The sequence below is a fragment of the Perca fluviatilis genome, chromosome 12 (genome assembly GCF_010015445.1).
Source record: "Perca fluviatilis chromosome 12, GENO_Pfluv_1.0, whole genome shotgun sequence".
Taxonomy (NCBI): domain Eukaryota; kingdom Metazoa; phylum Chordata; class Actinopteri; order Perciformes; family Percidae; genus Perca; species Perca fluviatilis.
This window is the reverse complement of record NC_053123.1, coordinates 31,181,372-31,200,903: the sequence shown is the minus strand read 5'-3', so window position 1 is coordinate 31,200,903 and position 19,532 is coordinate 31,181,372. Positions and strand designations below refer to the sequence as shown.

Sequence of the window (19,532 nt, the reverse complement as noted above, 5' to 3'; positions counted from 1 at the left end):
GCTCCCAGTTGTGACAAAAGTGACAAAATAACACCAACATGTTCCTGTTTACATGTTGTGATTTGTAGAGTCAGTGTACAAAAAACAACGTAACATGAGACACAGCCGTCTTCTAACCGTAAACAAACCGGGAACTACATTCTCAGACAGGCTTGCATATCACTCCGCCCAAGTACTATATTCTTCCGCCTGAGAGTATAGTTCCCGGTTTGTTTACGGTTAGAAGATGGCTGTGTCTCATGTTACGTTGTTTTTTGTACACGCTGTCACTCTACAAATCACAACATGTAAATAGGAACATGTTGGTGTTATTTTGTCACTTATTGGGAGCAGTAGGATTACTGGAACCATTCACCTGCAGGTTCTGTGATGGGCTGATGCCGTCAGACAGCGTTACAGCACGCACAGAGATGAGAAGGGTATGTATGGACTTGTCTAACTCTGGGGGTTACGGTGAATAAGCTAAATTCCCAATAAGTCGGCGTGTTCCTTTAAAACATGATGCATCAATTATACATTAATCTCAATTTATTTTCATCCATCTGGCCTAATTTAACATGCAACTTAATTTCATACAATATACTGTATGTATAACCCACACACACACACACACACACACACACACACACACACAGTGGTGCAGACAAAAACATACACTGCGGCATTTTGTTTTTGCGTACCCTTTTTCCTCCAGAAGTTCTCTTTGTAGTAGACCATGCACTTGATGACGGAGCCCATGGGGACGCGGTTGATCAGCTGGTTCCTCAGCGGCGGCAGCTCGGGGTTAAAGTGCATCTTCAGGTTCAGAGCGGGAGGGGTGGCCACGATCACGTACTTGGCCTAAGACGAAGACACGCGTAAAAAAAGAGAGGGGACACAAACAGGACGAGGGAGTGTGAGCTGCATCACGAGGAACATGGCTGCAGGATGCCAAGCAGCCAGCGGATGGCAGCAGAGAACAATATGTCCTGCTGCTCGTTGGGGTTTTGTTGGAATGTTGCTCAACATCTTCTTGCATCTTCTTGCATCTTGCAAGGACTTCTTTATGTCTCAGTGTTCAAATACTGCATGTGTTTACACTGCAGTGCTGGAAGAACTCAGATTGTTTGCTTCAATTGCTCAATTTCAATTGCATTCAAAATCCTATTTAACTAATTAATATCATCAGCAAAATGTACTCAAGGTGTCAAAAGTAACAGCAAAAACACTGCCACTGTTTTCAATGGTTTTGTCACTTTTTTCAATGTTTTTGTCACTGTTTTCAATGTCGTTGGCACTGTTTTCAATTTTTTTGTCACTTTTTTCAATGTTTTTGTCACTTTTTTCAACATTTTAGTCACTTTTTTCAATGTTTTTGTCACTGTTTTCAATGTTTTTGTCACTTTTTCCCATGTTTTTGTCACTGTTTTCAATGTTTTTGTCACTTTTTTCAATGTTTTTGTCACTGTTTTCAATGTTTTTATCACTTTTTTCAACATTTTAGTCACTGTTTTCAATGTTTTTGTCACTTTTTTCAACATTTTAGTCACTGTTTTCAATGTTTTTGTCACTTTTTTCAAAATTTTAGTCACTTTTTTCAATGTTTTTGTCACTTTTTTCAATGTTTTTGTCACTGTTTTCAATGTTTTTGATGAAATTACTCATTATGCGGATTGGCCCATTTAAGAATACAATATATTATATAATTGGATTCTAATTATTGATGCATTATTGGTTCATCACTTCAATGTTGCAGCTCTTTTAATCATTTTTTATTTAAGTTTATATGTTGTTTTTTCAAAGTGAAATCTTAATCTGTAAAGTAACTACAGCTGCCGTCTAACTGTAGTGCAGTCAAAAGCACAATATTTACTTCTGGAGCTAAGTATGAAATAGCACAAAATGGAAATACTCAAGTACAGTACGAGTACCTGAAGGCGAGTTACGTTCCATCAGTGTGTGTCTGCAGCAGACTCAGCGGTGACGTGCTTACCGTGTAGGTCAGTTTGTCCAGCGTCTCCACGGCCACCATGTCCCCGCTCTGGTCGATCTTGTAGACCGGAGACTGCAGCTTCACGCGCTCTCCCAGCTCCCTGGCCATGCACTCGCTGATCTGACTGGAGCCGCCCGCAAACTTCCTCTCCTGCAAAGGGCAGGGGGGGGTCAGTCACCAACACCACCAACACAAAGTACAGTGTTTTTGTCATTTTTTTCCGTTTATGTCACTTTTATCAACGTTTTTGTCTTTTGCCACATTTTAAAATGTTTTTGTCACTTATAAAAAAAAAAAAAAATTGTCGCCTTTTTCAATGTTTTTTATTTTTTATCAACATTTTTGTCACTTTTTCAACTATGGACACTGTCTTACATTTTTGTCACTTTTTTTCAACGTTTTTGTCACTTTTTTTCAATGTTTTTGCCACATTTTAAAATGTTGTTGGCGCTTTTATAAACGTTATTGTCACTTTTTTTCAATACTTTTGTCGCCTTTTTCAATGTTTTTGTCATTTTCTCAACGTTTGTCACTTTTTTCAATGATTCTGTCGCCTTTTTAAAAAAAAGTTTTATACTCTACTTGCAAGACAGTCTCATATTATATTGGTTGAAATTGCTTCTATCCAGTCTGATCCTGCTCAGAGTACAACTCTGCCAGGCTAATACATTTAAGAGACAAGCTGATCTCATCTGTTAATTTATCCCGGTGTTACCTACTGGTTTTCCCTCAACCCACCTTCTCTCCTTCACTACAAATTTCAACATCTTAAACCAAAAAAGGGAAAATGTGTTATTGCAAAGCTCCGGCCAGCAACTGCTGAATAATGAAGAGGACCGAGGTAGTGGAGAGACATCAAGTGCTGCCAAAGCTCTGAAGCACAAAATTAAACACATTTCGCCACATGGTTGGTGTCAACATCTCTCCCTGATTAGAAACACATTGTGTGCCTTCCACTCTGTGTTTGTCTCGCTGGATTAAACACAAGTTCATGTTGCCTCCATATGCAATACTTTACACTTTACATAACTCTCTTTTTCAAACAGAATATCAGCTCAAATGACTGTTTATGTGTATACACACACACCCATGAACCCATAAACAAGTGTGCATGGGAAGGTCCAGCAGAGGGGAAATGACAATAGAGCTGCTGTAACATCCTCTGTTTACCTAAATACAATCCCCTTCCTCAGTGGCTATGGCAACAGGGCCACTTAGCTTTAGAAAGTACGACGGCAGAATGTGCTCCCCCGGCACTCCAAGAAAACAGCTTTTGTCCGGCTCATTATTATGCTAGGCAGCTCAGGAGCAAACTAAACTACGCTAATGTATTAGGGCTGATTTAGGAAACTATGGGATCTCTCACTGATGCTCATTCTCCTGTTTTGCATGAGGGAATGCATCTCTGCAGGCCACAGCGAGCTTAAAGGGATAGTTCAGACTTTTTTGAAGTGTGGTTGTCTGAGCTACTTCTCCAGAGTCTACATGGTAGTTAGAGGAGACCGCCCACCAGGCTACCGAATGTAACCGTGGCCAGTGCGTGAGTCTAGTGTCGGTCAGTATTAGTGTGTAAATAGTATGTCGAGACCGGATGTAACCGCAACCGCTTTGTGGTGTATTGGTTCCTGGTGGGGGAATTAAACGCCTTAAACCTTTCAGTTTCTCTCCTCAATTGATACTTTTTAAGTATTTCACCCCATGCTGTCAAAGAGCCAATTATCCATGGGTTGTTGGGGTCCGAGATGTGATTAATTAATGAAGGATCTCCAATCAAACTGTTAACCAGTATTCCCTCTCCCAATGCCATTTCTATTTCTTTCCATTTCGATCTGTAATTTGGAGTACACCATCCCACTAATGGCCGAATTTGAGTTGCTCTATAATAATTTCTCAAACAAGGGAGGGCTAGTCCCCCTTTCTCTTTTGGTAGTTGTAGAGTTTTATATTTTATTCTTGGTCTCTTCCCTGCCCATATAAATCTGGAAAGAATTTTATCCCACTCTCTAAAATACGATTCTGGTTTCTCTATTGGTATCGAGTGAAATATATATATAAAAGTCTTGGTAGAATGTTCATTTTAACCAAATTTAACCTATACGAGAACTGATATTGAGATAAGGGATCAAGTTCCATCTACTGATATCTGTTATAATTTCTTTTTTGAGAGGGCCATAGTTAATTTCTTCTAGTTTTGATATGTCTAAAGATCGGATAATTCCTAAATATTTCATAGAATGTTTGTCCCAGTCTAGATGGTACCTGGAGCGGAGATATTGGGGGGAACCTGAGTTTTTTTCTTATTTAATTTTTATCCTGAGTATGACCCATATTCATCCAAAACAGATCGCATCAAACGCTGGCAGAGATTCCGTTGGGTTTGAAAGGCTAACAAGCACGTCATCTGCAAACAGAGACAGTTTTTGTTCACCTGCTGCCGTACTGATACCTGTGATCTTGTTGTTTAGCCTAATCCATTGTGCCAGTGGCTCAATAAAGATTGCAAATAGAATTGGACTTAGGGGGCAGCCCTGTCTTGTTGATCTCTCTAGAAAAAATTTATCTGTGAGTTCTCCGTACATTTTTTGCTTAGCTGATGGTTTATCGTAAAGGGCTTTTAATGTATTAATAATTACTTGATTGAAGCCGAATTTCTCCATAACATTGAAAAGAAATTGCCATCTAACCGAGTCAAACGCCTTTTCCACGTCTAAACTAACCAACATGGCTTGTATTTTATTTTGATTTATAGGTCTAATAATTTGTAGAGATCTTCTAATGTTATCATGTGTCTGACGTGCAAGAACAAAACCTGTTTGGATCCATATCGATTATTCGGGGTAAAATTTTCTCAAGTCTTTTCATGATAAATGAAGTAAATAGAAATAGTCTAAATTATGTACACTAATTGGTCTGTAGTTTGCGCAGTCTAATTTGTCCTTATTTCCCTTAGGTATAACTGATATAATCGCTTCCTTCCATGATGCAGGGGTTTCCCCTTTAGTCAGGACCCAGTTGAACGGTGTCAAAACCTCCTTCAGTTTCTTATACCATTCTGAACCGAATCCATCTGCACTTGGGGATTTACTGGCTTTGAGTCTAGAGATAGCCGAGTAGATTTCTTCTTTTGAAATTAGTGAAGCTAATATTTTATTTTCTTCTTCCGTAAGCTTTGGTAAATGTAAAGATTTGAGTAGTGACTCTATTCTCTGGTCCGTATTAACTTGGGGTTTCGAATTTAATTTTTCATAGTATGTTTTAAAACATTCTATAATTTCCTGAGTTTGGTGGTTAACAGTCTTGGTTTTGGGGTCCCTTATCTTATATATTGCGTTGTCTGCCCGTTGTCTCCTTAGCTTATATGCTAATAGTTTTGAATATTTGGTGCCCCCTTCGTAGTACTTTTGTTTAGTGTATAGCAATGTCTTTTGAATCTCTTCAGAATATAACTCTTCAATCTGATTTATTTTTATTTCTATTTTAACCTTTGGGTCTGTTGATTCTTTATGTTCAGATTCCAGGCTTTTGAGTTCAGTCTGGAAAGTCTTAATTTTTACTTCTCTTTGATTTTTAAGAAGAGCTGTCACTGCGATCACACTACCTCTCATTACTGCCTTGCAGGCATCCCAGAGTAAGGGTGGAGAATCCTCTCCATTATCATTAAACTCCAAGTATTCTCGAATTTCTTTTGCAAATTGTTCTGTCCTGTTGTTGTTGAGTACACTAGGATTTAGTTTCTAAAGTGTAAGCTTCCTTCTATAGGTCATTGTCATGGTGGGCAGTGATGTGAAAGGTCCATCTGTGTTTTCTCTTTTTAGTTTAAGAAGGATTATGCTCTGCTTGACTGGGCTACAAAGCTCATTCACATTCAAAGACACTACTTTCATTACCTGGGCCCTGTAATTACCAGCTTACGTCTGGAATTGTATAAAGCTAAATCCTCAACGAAAACAGATTTCCCTTGTAGAGAATTTTTTTTAAATAAACCTCCGCTATTTTGAACATAGAACAAGAACAGAAGCATTTACACTCGTCATAACAAGAATAATAGATGTGAGAACTTCCTGTAACAGAAGAACCTGTGTCCCTCTAAGGTCCCTGTTGGTGGGTGGAGGGAAAAAACCCTCCTGGATGGTTGGGACCCTCCATTGTGGTATGTATGTCCACTAATGAGTCCAACATTACTATTCCGTTCAGTCGGTGATTTACTGTGATTTCAAAGGGTTGAGTTTTAAAGTAAAGATAGAGAGAGAGTAAAGAGGGACATTTCACCCCCGTTGTTTTCCAGTCCACTCACATGTTGTTCCGCGCCGTTTGTAGTGTTTTTATCTTTTGGGGTGTTCTCCTAAACCTGTGGTTCTCAAGCTTATTTCAATAATGTACCCCCTTTGAACAGTTTTTTTAAGCCATGTACCCACTAACCAGCGCGAATAGTTTTTGGTAGAAAAAAATGGCAAGAATAGGTCGAAAATAGTAATACAAACTTAAAAAAAACAAACAGTATGAAGGAAGGCAACGCTAGGGTAACAAAAGTGACAAAAAATTCAAATAAGCGACAAACTTTGAAAAAAAGACGGTAGAAAAAAGGAAGAAAGGGAAGAATAGGTCAAAACAAGCAACACAAAACCTTCAAAAACAGGGACAAAAACTTTGAAAAAAAAAAAAAGCAAAGAAAGTGACAGTAGAAGTAACTGTACAGCCCAAGTACCCCCTGCAGTCCTCCAAAGTACCCCTAGGGGTACACGTACCCCCATTTGAGAAACACTGTCCTAAACCCTTGGAGCCTTTCTTTCACTCGCATCCCTATTTGTTTTCCTCTGTCGGCCGTGTAGTGTACGTAGTAACGATGGTGCGCTGCTGTGCAGAGAGGAATCTGCCGACACTGTTTCTTGATTATAAAGATTTATTTACATCAAATAATTCAGCATCAATTTACAAGCTCTGAAGAGGCCGGAGAGTACAAAGCCAAAGAACATACCGTGCTCTTGCTCTAAAAACCATAGCTTATATTGGGTATGTTTAGGTAACCTGTTAGATAACATAGGAACATGAAGTTGATATAGCATGGGTTAGTGTCCTCCTGGGGGGCTCCCTGGCCATACATTATAGTTTGTTAACCCCTCAGCATCCAATCCTGGATCTCCTATTGAACATCCCAGCGAAATCACGCCACTGAGGGTTTAATCATTAAACCAATGCACTGCTATACTTTCTCATGAGGACTAAGCTTATTTGAGCTTTATACATACTTTAAATTTATAGGGCTAGATACCACAGCCGCTCGTTGCCACGGGAGCACCTTCAGTAACCTCTCTTCTAAGTGGGAAACCGGGTCCTCTCTGAACGCAGCTCCCGTGCGGCTTGATGTGCGTCTTCGTAGGTCCGTGGGCCGGTGCTCCAGTGGATCCGGATCCTCGTGAATGGGGTTTGGAAACGAATGCCATTTTTCTTTCAGCACTTTTTTAATTCCCCCGTAGGCTCTGCGTTTTTCCATCACTTCGTATGCGTAATCGTGGTCAAAGAAAACATGGGTTTGTTGTTAAAATGAATTTTCTTTTCCCAAGCCAACTTCAATACCGTTTCCTTGACAACATGCTGCTGAAAGTTGATCACAATGGACCGAGGAGTATAGCGTCGGGTCCCGGCTGACGGGTCAAAGCTCTGTGAGCCCGCTGGATCTGTAGGGACATGCCGTCAGGGAGAGCAAGTTCCGTGGTCAGCAGGTTCTCCATAAACCATGGATCTTCAACAGGGGGTCCGCGACCCCTAGGGGGTCCTCAGAGTCAATGCAGGGGGGCCTCCAAATTATTGTTAAAAATATCTTAACATGAATCCAACATATTACAAACGTATTAGAAAATATGAATCCCCACTGCTTACTGGTCTATAGGTAAGGTAGTCCCTAAGGGCATCCACAGATACAGTTCATCCTAAGGATTCACTGTTCCTCCAATGTCTCACATTGAAACATGATTAGTAAGATCATGCCAACAATTAGTAATAGCTTTTACAATTTTAATAGCTGAGCATTGTATGTAAAAAATGAATGTATAAAGGCTTTGGGCCGCCCTACATGTTATTGTAGGCACAACTTATTATGCAACTTCATTTTATACAATATATGTAGTAGGGGGTCCCTGCTCCATCTCTCATTCAGTTAAGGGGTCCTTGGCTTAAAAAAGGTTGAAGACTCCTGCCATAAACTTTATCATCGAGTCGCTCTCCGAGCCATCCGGTAAACCGTATATTCGGACGTTGTTCCTTCTGGACCTGCTCTCCAAGTCAGTGACTTTTTCTTGCAGCCCGCGTTGTTCTTTCAGCAGACTCAGCAGAGCCTCTTTCGTTGCTGCACCACTTGTTTCCATATCCGAAATGCGCTCCTCCGCCTCGGTGATCGCCCGGTCGTGACCCTGGAGCCTGGTCCCTACTTCAGTTAGCTTCTGGTTTAGCTCTTCTCTCAGCTTCGCTAGCTCATCCTTGAAGTCTTTCTTTAAATCGCCCTTGAGGTCGGAGATAGCTATGTGAACGCCATTTTTGAAGTCACAAATGTTATTCGAGATAGTTGACAGTTCGTCATTAGCTTCACCGCCAACTCCTCTAGCTAGCAGATCGCCATTTTCTTCGTCGGTCGGCTCCATTTGTTTTTGGTTGGGCTTTAATTGTTTAGGTATCTTCCCTCTCCGGTTGATATTATCTCTTTTGGATCTCCCCCCACTCATGTCTTGCCCTTCGGGGGTGTACACGCTAAAGTTTTGGAGTTTGGGGGTGTTTTTGATATGACTGAAACGGAGCAATTGACTATGCGTCTATCTCGTGCATGGCTTTGACCAGAAGTCAGACCACCAGACTCCTTTTAAAGGACATGCGGGAGATGGAGTTGCTCTACAGCTGCCTCCATCGGTTAGTTAGTTTGAGTTATTGTGTGACTTTGGGGTTTTAAAAGGTTAGTTTGGATGCGGCACTTTTCTCACATGTACAGGTAGAAATATAGAAAATGCACACACACACACACACACACACACGTACCTGTCCTCCGTTAGTGGTGGAGAAGATCCTCATGGTTCCTCCGCACTGCTTCACGTACCAGAGGAACCACAGAGCCGACACCTCGTGGGGTTCAGCGGTCACGTTGACGTTGACAAACAGCTTGGCGAAGCGGCGAACAGTACTAGAAATAAGGGAGAACGGTTAGAACTTAAATACTTCAAAATAACAGCTATGTCTGAGTAAGATCCTACACAATCCAGTTGGCTGAGTGGGGAGCCACACACTTTGCCCAGCATCCCTGTATACCAGATAGTAACAGAGGATAGCTAGCTCTATTTGAAAGTCTCCCACCTTTTTAGTACAGTGATGTTAACCCTTGTGTTGTCCTCCCGGGTCAAAATTAAAAATGTACACTTTTGACGTTTGTGTCGCTTATTTTACCACTTATTTTGCTGTTTAATTTTTTCAACTTTTTGTCAAATTTTTCCACGTTTTCAGCGCTTTTATTCACTACCACCGGTATATACACCACTAACACTAACCCACTTTCTGTGTGAAAAAGAAAGAAAAAGCAGAAATCATGAATTATTTTGTTTAAAACTTCAGATCAGAGGAACGTTTGTTGATGGATAATCAAAGACTGTCGAAGTTTAGTCAGAATAATGCTATGAAACTGAATAAAACACTCAAAATTCAATAAAAGTACTGAACTGCTCCTTCCGTTTACTTGCGAAGAGCGTTTCATGGAACCATCTGTGTCTTTGTAAATTATAGTGTGTGGTCTAGACCTACTCTATCTGTAAAGTGTCCTGAGATAACTCTTGCTATGATTTGATACTATAAATAAAATGGAAAAACTGAATTGAATCTGCTTTGTTCCTGCTGCTACCACTGAGCTGCACAGATACGATAGGAGCATTTTTAGTTTGGTTTTAAAACTGCTTTTATCTAACGTAACATAACAAAGCATTCTAGGCACATCAGTAGGACTGAGATGATGGGATTCCACCTTTATTTGACAGGACAGCTAGGTGAGAGAGAGGGGGAGGAGGAGACATGCAGGAAATGGTCACAGATCGGATTTGAACCCTGGACTTCTGTGTCAAGGCATAAACCTCTAAGCATATGTGCGGAGTCAGCCAACCTGCTTGCTGCCCCCCTCACAGCGAGGGACAACTAATCACTTTCAACAAAATCCCGACTTTTCTGGATCCCAAACGGTGGAATGAGCTCCCTATCGACATCAGGACGGCCGAAAACCTACGCATCTTCCGACTACACTTCGGATAAAGGAGGGAAAAAAAACATTTTTATTTCTTGATGCTGCACTTTTATAATGCTCTTTGTAGTATTACTTATTTAAAGCTAATGTACTTGCACTTACTACATGTTGTCTGGAGTTTGCACCTTCAAGGTTGAACGCACTTAATTGTCAGCTAAACGACAAGTAATGTAATGGAAGGTGGGGCGTGTGGATAGGTTGGTCCGTCGGCTGGATAACAACTGTTATCTGGGATGGGGAGGGCGGGAGTGGGGTGGTTCTGGCATCATGCGCTCTCGGACGACCCACTCCTTCCCTCTCCTCCCCCCCTCGGAAGCCGTGTGCCCACTGCACATGGGACCCTTTTTTGGGGTTACACACTTGAGATAGAAAGATCTGCAGTGCAGCGTGATAAGCTCATTCCACAAGGAAATAATAATAATAATAATATGACCTTTTAAGTTAAGTTACTACGTTGGATTTGTAAGAAATGTGTTGAAGATATGTTGTGATGAGATGTGTTGAAGGTACAAGATAGTTCCTTTTGGCAATAAGCTGCCAACGAGGCACGTTGAGAATGTTTACAAGTTTTAGCTAACTTCGCCTGATAGCTTGCTGTGTTAATATAGCAGGCTAGTGTTAATACAATGTGGCAAGCAGTTGTTATAAGTGTGTTTTCATTGGCAGTTTTTGTGGGATTGATGGCCGACGATGGAATAAGGATCACCCTGCGTGTTACTGGGGAGCTACACCCATTGTAAACTGTCCCCTGTAGTGTTTAGTCAAATACTCATTTGACTCATATGTAAGGTTTGTGGGTTTTTGTAATTACTGTATTTGTATAACACCTACGGCAAAACTTAACAACTGTTTTTATCTGAGAGAACATGTATTTGAATGACTTTAAATCACTTATTTTTATTCATCTCTTTCTCTCTCTCTCTTATGTCCTATTTGATGGAGCCTTTGCATTTATATCAGATTTTGAGTACTTGTAATAATAATAATAATACATTTTATTTAAAGGCGCCTTTCTTTGCACTCAAGGACACCGTACAGGGATACATAAGACATTTAGCAAAATAAAAATAAAAATAAAAATAAAAATAAAAATAAAAATAAAAATAAAAATAAAAATAAAAATAAAAATAAAAATAAAAATAAAAATATAAATAAAAATTTGGTGTGTTTCGTAGTTGCGTGTCTTGGATGGATGTCATACTCTCGCTGCAGAACAAATCTACCCACAGGTACAAATAAATAATAAAGTAACCTCAACCTGAACCAAGTTGTTGATTCATAAACCTTTATTTCTATTAGCCAGTTCAGAGCAACTCCTGGGTTACTCTTCTTTTCATCCTATTTTATTTATTTTTTTAAGAGTCAGACTGGCTCATGAATGCATTTGTTATGTCTCTCTGCGTGCTTTGAAAGTTTAACATGAGAGTTGCATAATTTACGCTGAAGGTTATGTACGTATGTATGAATTACACTCAGTAGTTTAGAGACATAAAAAAGAGGCATTCACATCGGTCTCGCTCTTGTTAGGCAGGAAAAGTAATCTAAGGCCGGTTAGACACTGCCTGCGTGGTGTGAGCGTGGCGTTTCTGTTGCGTGTCAGCTGCGTGGATTTTTCTAAGTCTTTACACACCAGAAACGTGTCTGACGCGGCGCTGCTGCTGCTGCTAGCCTTGTCTGTACACATGGATGTGAAAATCAATTACATTTATATCTGCATTTATATCAAAACCTCGAGACTTTCAAACATCAACATGTCATTTATTAATATGTATTTGTGTCTAAATGACATATAAACATCTTTTCCTGTTCTATTTTTCCTGGAAACGCTTCCAACATGCTTGCGTGTCGCGTGAAAAATAGGCGTCGCTCCCTATTTCTAGCAGACGTGCGTGTCACGCAGGCAGTGAGTTAGCTCTAACCTGTTAACATGGGAGCCCAAATATAAACGGACACGCCACGCAGCTGACCAATCCCGCGACGCATCCAGTGTGTAACCGGCCTAATTCCCTCGTTTCTGTGCTACCTGGTCCAGGAGATTTTCTCAAAGAGCTCCATCATGGTCATCTTGTCCCACTCCTCGGCATGGGGAGCTCTCCAGGGAGCCTCTCTGGGAATCTGAAACACAGGAGCAAGAGGAGAAGGACATGCGCTGAGTTTATTGGAGTTTTTTTTTGTAAAGATTTTTTTTAGCCATTTTAGGCCTTTATTTGTGACAGGACAGCTTGGACATGAAATGGGAGAGAGAGAGAGAGAGGCTGAATGACATGCAGCAAAGGGCCCCAGGTTGGAACCCGAACCCTTGGCAACTGCGGCAAGGACTGAGCCTCTGTATATGGGCGCGCGCTCTACCAGGTGAGCTAACCAGGCGCCCGAAATGTGCTGAGTTTAAGCATAGGTAATATTTGTGGTACTCGCGATTATGGCTGTAGGATGTGCAATATCTGGTAGGGCACTGGTCCAATATTTTTAATTTGACACGGCACGTGTGCAATTGTGCATTTGGGCATTGTGCAATACATAAATTATTGATCACGGCTAAATAAGTGCAATCTGAGGGGGAGGATGTGCAGTGGGTTCTCTTCAGAGAGTCTGGGGGAAGGTGTGAGGTTCATCGAATGCTTGTTGAATAATGTATGCTTGTGTTTCATGCGTGTTTACTGTATGTTCATTGTGTGTTTATGTGCGTTTATGTGTCACCATTTTTTGTTCTCTCGACTGCCCAAGATGAATGATCTTATCTTACATTTAGCAAAGATGAGACACAAAGAGTGCAGAGTAAAAAGCAAACAGCAAGGGTAATTACCTCCCGGCCCATCTCGTCCATTGTCCTCCACAGGTTGTTGAAGTCCAACAAGACGATGGGGTTCCACATGGGAGGGAAGGAGCCTTTGAACGGGTAAGACTTTCCCTGTGGGACACACGTCATCGTCATTATTTTAAATTTTTTTTTACAAAACCACAAAATTAAAACGACAAAATTAAAACACAAACAATCTGAATTTACAAAAGACCCAAAAATTATAATAAAAAAGGATAAGTTTGAGAAGGAGCAGGTGGAAATATACAGCTTATTAGGTCCTGCCTCTACTTCACAATATCATATTATTCCAAAACAAATAGATATGCAAATACGGCAGACAATCTTTAAGGTCTTACAATAACTTACAACAATACACAACAATACCTTTATTATTATTACAATTCCTGTCCTATGTTTCGGTCTATTCCTTTCTGTATTGGTCAAGTATGGATTTCTTTAATCTATTTTTGAACTGAATGATATCATGGCTCTGTTTGATGTCATTGTTCAGTCCATTCCATAAGGTCACCCCACAAACTGAAACACACGTGCTTTTAACAGCAGTTCGCACAAGAGGTTGTTTGAACATACATCGTCCTCTTAGATGGTATCCCCCGTCTCTTTCATTAAACACTGCGTGTGTGTTACATGGTAAATTATTTTCTTTAACTTTAAACATAAATTGTTCTTATCAAACACAATCATCAGCGGACCCAAAAGGAATCTAAGGGATTTCCTTCACACATTTCAGTGGCGATCCAGAATGAAAATCTGTGGAATTTAGCGGACCGTTTTTCTTCTTGAGGTGGAGATGTGTTGACATTCTTTATTTGATAGTTTTTTACTTTTTATTTGTTTTAAATCTAAGGAAAATTCTGCAAAATTCTACATCTGCAGAGTCCATGCGGCCATGCTTATCACTTGCCTACAAATGGGAATGTTGCTTTTTACAGGTAATGTAAAAGTTCCTTTTTTTTCCACATTTTATGCATACAGTAGGTGTCACATTTGAAACCCCACTGTTGGAGACCGAACACCTGCTGATATCGGAGTTTGACTAGTTGTATTCTTTGCTGATATTGGCCTTTTAAGTTAGACATTAGCAGATGTTGGCAGAGTTACAAAAGTTCCTGATTACAAGTTGTTTGTCATGTACAGTAGGTGATGCTTGTTTTTGTCACCAGTAGATGGCGGTCGGTGACTGATACAGATGTGTTGGTACTCCTGCCTGCTTCTCCAAAACTGGGGGGGCGTGCCGACCGCCATCTACTGTAGCTAACACACTGACTCTGGAAATGTAGCTCACACAGCCACACTGAACAAACAACTCAACTATCCCAGCATTGTATCCCTGAATCCTTTATAGTAGTAAATATGTAAAGTATACGGCCATCCAGCCTCAAAGGCCCTTTGAACAGTTTTTGTAAGCCATGTACCCCCTAACCAGCACAAATCATTTTTGGTAGAAAAAAAATTCTCAGCGAAGAATACAGCGATGTCAGCGATAGATTTACTAAACAACAGCCTCGGACCTGGAAAACATTTAAAAGCTGATGAGAAAAGTCGAAGAAAATCGACGAAACCTTGAAAAATAGACGGTAGAAAGAAGGAAGTAAGGCAAGAATAGGTCGAAAATAGTGACAAAAACTTTGAAAAAAGAGACAAAAACTTCGAAGAAAAAAAGACAGTAGAAAAAAGTGAGGAAGGAAGGCAAGAAAAGTTCAAAACAAATAACAAAACCTTCAAAAAAAGGTGACAAACTTGTAAAAAAAAATAATGTCATGTACCCCCTGCAGTCCTCCAAAGTATCCCCAGGGGTACACATACCCCCATTTGACAAATAGTGCTCTAAGAGCTGCTAACCCTGGAACTGGTTTCATGTCCTTATGTTGTCTAAAGGGACTTCAGAGCAGTTCCCACCCTGCTGAGGACACATTTTGAGCAAACCCTAAGCTTTAAAAGACAGTAAATTAGGGCTCAACAACAAATTCAGATTTGAAAGAATGCGATTAGCCAGAATATTTAGTTGAATGTTTGAATGACATTTGGTTTAACATTTTTTATTCCTCTTTTCATTATTATATTTACTGTTTTTTTTTTCATAAGATACAAAGAAAGAAAAACACTTATTTCTGCCAATTCATATCCATGTTCTCATCCCTGCATAAGAATATAAAGCAGTGTTGATGGTGTCTCGTGTTATAATGCTCCATGACATGTTGTATCTGTTACACAGTGAAGATTGAACTATAGCTAAACTTTTAAGAACAATTTCCAAATTGAATCGTAATCGCAATATCTGGCAGAAACAGGACATTCCCTGTTCACCACCCTCCCCTCAGACAGACTGAGAACCCCCCAGCACACGCACAAATAGACTACTTACACAGCTTCTATGCAGAGCTGTGAACTTATGACAGAAATCATACGCACATCCACACATACAAACATTCATTGGCCCCTCAGTGCAATCGTACTCTGTACAATAACTGCTGTGTTAACTGTTTTCTATCTATCAGTTGACCCTTTAGCTGACTTCCAATGTGCTTAGTCACAATGACTTCAGAGAGCCGTGTACATTGTGTAACATCTCGGTATATTGCCAGTTGTGCAACGTTTTACAGCTGGTCCAAAGATTCAGAGTCATCAAGTCTGATAAGCGTGTCCTGGGTCTGTCGGTCTGTCTGTCAGAACAATACAATACTATTTCTCAACCGCGTGATTGATTTTACAAACGCAGCGAGAAGACGGAGGTGCGGTTCCAGAGGCATCAAGGTTACTTAGGCCAACTCTGACGGCTGTGAACACGCAGAACCAACTCTACTCAAGCATCACTTTCTGTTGCTTTCTAGCAATTTGCCTCTTTGCTGTGTGTGTGTGTGGGGGGGGGCAATAACTGTCTGTGTGTGCGTGCATATTCTCTCTTGTGCAATATAATTGTTATTTAGCTTGTCAGTTTGTTTCAAACCCCATTAAACACCAGCTTCCCCTTAAACAAACGGTTTTTGGTGTTTTAAGCCCCCAACGTCGTCTTCTAGGCAGCGCTGCATGGAAGGCACTAGGGTTAGGCAAGGGTTAGGGTTAAGTGCCTTAAAGTCGACGGTTGCAGCACTGCCTGGATGTCGACGGTGGGGGGCTTAAAACACCATCGCCTTTGTGTGCTCTCGGCCTCACGGTGGAAGTCCAGATGTATAATGTCCTATATTGTATAAATTCACAGTCTAAAATGATTCAACATGTTGTTTTAGCAAATACCAAAAAAACAAGGAAACCATGTAAGGATGTGACTTTTGTTGTATAAAAATACCACGGGGCAGAGATTTACTGTCAGCTCTGTGCCACTTTTCTGTGTGTGTAATGTTTATAGTCATAATAATCCATCATGTTTACCATACATATCAATGCAAAAGGTACACTTACATTAGCTTTTTGGATAATGTTTTAACTGGAAAAGGCTACATTTGGGGCAGTGGTGGCCTAAAGGTTAGGGGAAAAAAACTTTTGTTGAGATTCTTCAGGCTGATACTAACCCTGGTCTCAGAAGAGCTTTTATTTTGCTGCTTTCCACATAAGGAAATGTTTCTTTGTACCCCGGCCTGTACATAAATCACTCAACGTGTTCCTGGTACAGTAAGGCTCTCGGTGTAGTCAGCGCTCAGGTCTACTCCCCTGTTTTCGAGCACTTTATCAACATATACTCTCTCCTGAGGTGAACTGTGTTTTATGAGGGTGAGATTTACTTGTCTCGTCTCCTGCCTTATGCCATCTGTTCTTTTTTGAGTTGTTGTGTACACTAAAAGTTTATAAGTGACTAATGTGAACAAAACTCTTTGTCTTTGGTCCAGTGTGGAGCGAGAACGCTATAACCGTCAGCCGCGAACCGAACTGTAATGTAAAACTGTAGGGCAAATGTTCACCGTCAGTTAGCGTCCACTAAAAGTTCAGTTTTTGCCGCTGACAGGCTCAGATTATTATTCTAAGTGTCTGATAACATTATGGAAATGATCCCTACAGAGATAGACCTTTTTCTTAAAGAGTAAGATCCTTTTTGTTTAACCAGAAACAGCCCCGAAATCACCATCACCAAACTCCACCAGACTCCATGTAAATAATCAAGACTTTTAGCGTGTATAGAGCCAGCTCATATTTCCACATGTAAATGGGTGAATTGAGGGTTTATTTCAGTCGAACCTGAGTGGTGATTGACTGAGTGGTGTGACGAACCAAGACGGCTTTTGATAGTTTTATTTTGTTTCTGTCGTCTTTGAATTTGGTGTGTTTTACAGTGATAAAAGTTCTGTTTGAATTACCGTAAATAGAGTCTGGTGGGTTTCTGGACAGCAGCAAACATCAGACAGACAAAGTTAGGCAACTATTTGGTGAACATAGTGGAGCGTTTAGCAGCTAAAGAGACAGTTGTTTCCCTCAGGATTTGGTGGAGACCAAAACAGAGCTAAAAAAGAGAGGATATTGGACTTATATTCATCATAAAACCAGAAACACACCTCCTATGAATGTTTCTGTTGCCACAAAATCTTTATAAGGTGATTTTATGCCAGATCTTGTGTATTTTTTACATAAACACATTTTAATAGAGAAATATAAACTCTTTCTGGCTGTTTGAGTCCAAAGGTCAAATTCAATATGTTATTTATAAGCTTTGTTTTTTTATCTTTAAAAAAACGTTACGAGCGTACTTGCTTCTGTGCTTCTTATAAAGCTCAGCGCAAATTCCAATCACTGCTCCTTCTTCCTAAATCAAATCAGCTGTTTAGAGGTGTCACCTTTTAGTTAAACCAATCAGAATTGGCCATGAAATTTAAGGACCAATCACAGCATTTCAACCCTGTTTTGAATCAGTTTCTCTCCCATTGCTGTCAGCTGTCATTTCAGGCAAAGCGCTCATTTTTAGGTGAAGGCCAAATGGAACAGATAAGAGACTCTACACAACTACACACATCTTTCTTTATCAAGGAGTATCAGAAACAGCACCCGTCCTGTGAATGTGCAAACACGCACGTCCACAACCGCTGCAGGAGCACAGGACAATCCCACGCTCTCTCTCTCAATCTCTGATAACCAGGGACAGTATTTAATCAAAGTCTGTTTCCCCATCTCTGATAGCGACAGCTCATTAATACATCCAGTTCTGAGAGCGGCAGCTGCCTGTAAGGCAGTAGTTTCGCTGATAAGTGAAACCAGCGCTGGCCTTTTGGATTACAATCAGCCGCAGAAAAGCTGATTAGCTACACAGCGTGCTTGAAAGCTAGCCCTAATTACACAACGGCTCGGCACACATGCTGCTTTACTACGACTCTAGCTGCCGTCCTGTGAAGTAACGCAGACTCTGTCATTAACGCAAATTTAATCCAGTGTGTTTCCCTCTGTTATTTAATTCAGACTCGATCTGGAAACTTGTACCTGCTGGGTCTGTTTACAGCTTATTCATCTAAATAGCTTCTGGGCTAATCCAAAGCTACTTACAATCAAAAGACAGTGTGGTGATACTCACAACAGATACATACTAAGGCTGCTCCATTCTTGAGAGAAAAATCATAATCACAATTATTTTAAATTTTGCTGTATTATTTAACACAATTACTCGTTGACTTTTGGATAGATGATGCATTCATAGACCTTAAAAAAAACTGTGAAACAGTTAAATAAATCAACAGCAAAAACAACTGTACTTGAACTGTAACATGTCACTTAATACTTTTCCAGTATGAACTTGTTAAATTCCCCTTAAAATAAATGATATAAAAAAGTATATATTCAAATGTTTACTGAGTGAGTTTAGCCTTCGGAAGAGGCGCTAACGCGCGTGTCATTCAGTACACGAGACAAAATAAAAGTTTACTATCAAAACGTAATGTGCAAAATAATTGTTTTTCTCGATTGCATTGTTTTTGTGATCGTACAGTAGGCAAAATCACAGCCCTAATGTTAGGGATGCACCGAATCCAGATTTTTGGGGTTCGGACAAATACTGAATCCACTGGTTAAGATTCTGCCGAATCTGAAACCGTTTGTAGCTGTGACTGTCCTTCTTTTGCCGTACCGGAAGTTGCTGCATTCTGGCTGCTGTCTGGAGATTCCTTCACGCACAACTCGTATTCTTTCGGATGTTTCGTACCAAATGTTGTAACAACGGCCATGTTGTGTATAGTTTAGGGTCCTCGCCACCACCAGACCAATCAGCATTGAACAGATTGAACATGTAGCTGGACTTGAATGGCCTTCTTTTGACTGAAAGTACTGCCAAACAACAACTTTTTCTGCTCACAAGTTCCATTTTCACTTTCTCACAGCCTGCTGCATTGAACGCTCCACCTACGTCAACACCTTCCCCTAATCAATGGCGCCGTCATTACGTCGACCAGCGTAGCGTGCGTAGTGCAAGCGTAGGGTTCGGTTGGGTGGAAAAAAATTCTACGGTTCGGCAGAAACCCAACCCCGTCAAAAAGCCCAATCCAATCCTGGATTCGGTGTAT

The 19,532-nt window shown here is 40.5% G+C and overlaps 1 protein-coding gene across 1 annotated transcript in view; it reads right to left on the bottom strand.

The window, feature by feature from the left end:
- The window catches only part of mao (monoamine oxidase), a 66,371-nt gene that overhangs the window by 8,980 nt on the left and 37,859 nt on the right, over positions 1–19,532 (bottom strand). Inside the window, exons 4-8 of the mRNA XM_039817978.1 lie at positions 13,042–13,146; positions 12,262–12,353; positions 8,996–9,137; positions 1,973–2,122; positions 681–840 (exon numbers count right to left, since the gene is read on the bottom strand). Coding sequence (XP_039673912.1) covers positions 681–840; positions 1,973–2,122; positions 8,996–9,137; positions 12,262–12,353; positions 13,042–13,146 — 649 coding nt within the window. The remainder of the gene's footprint in view (positions 1–680; positions 841–1,972; positions 2,123–8,995; positions 9,138–12,261; positions 12,354–13,041; positions 13,147–19,532) is intronic.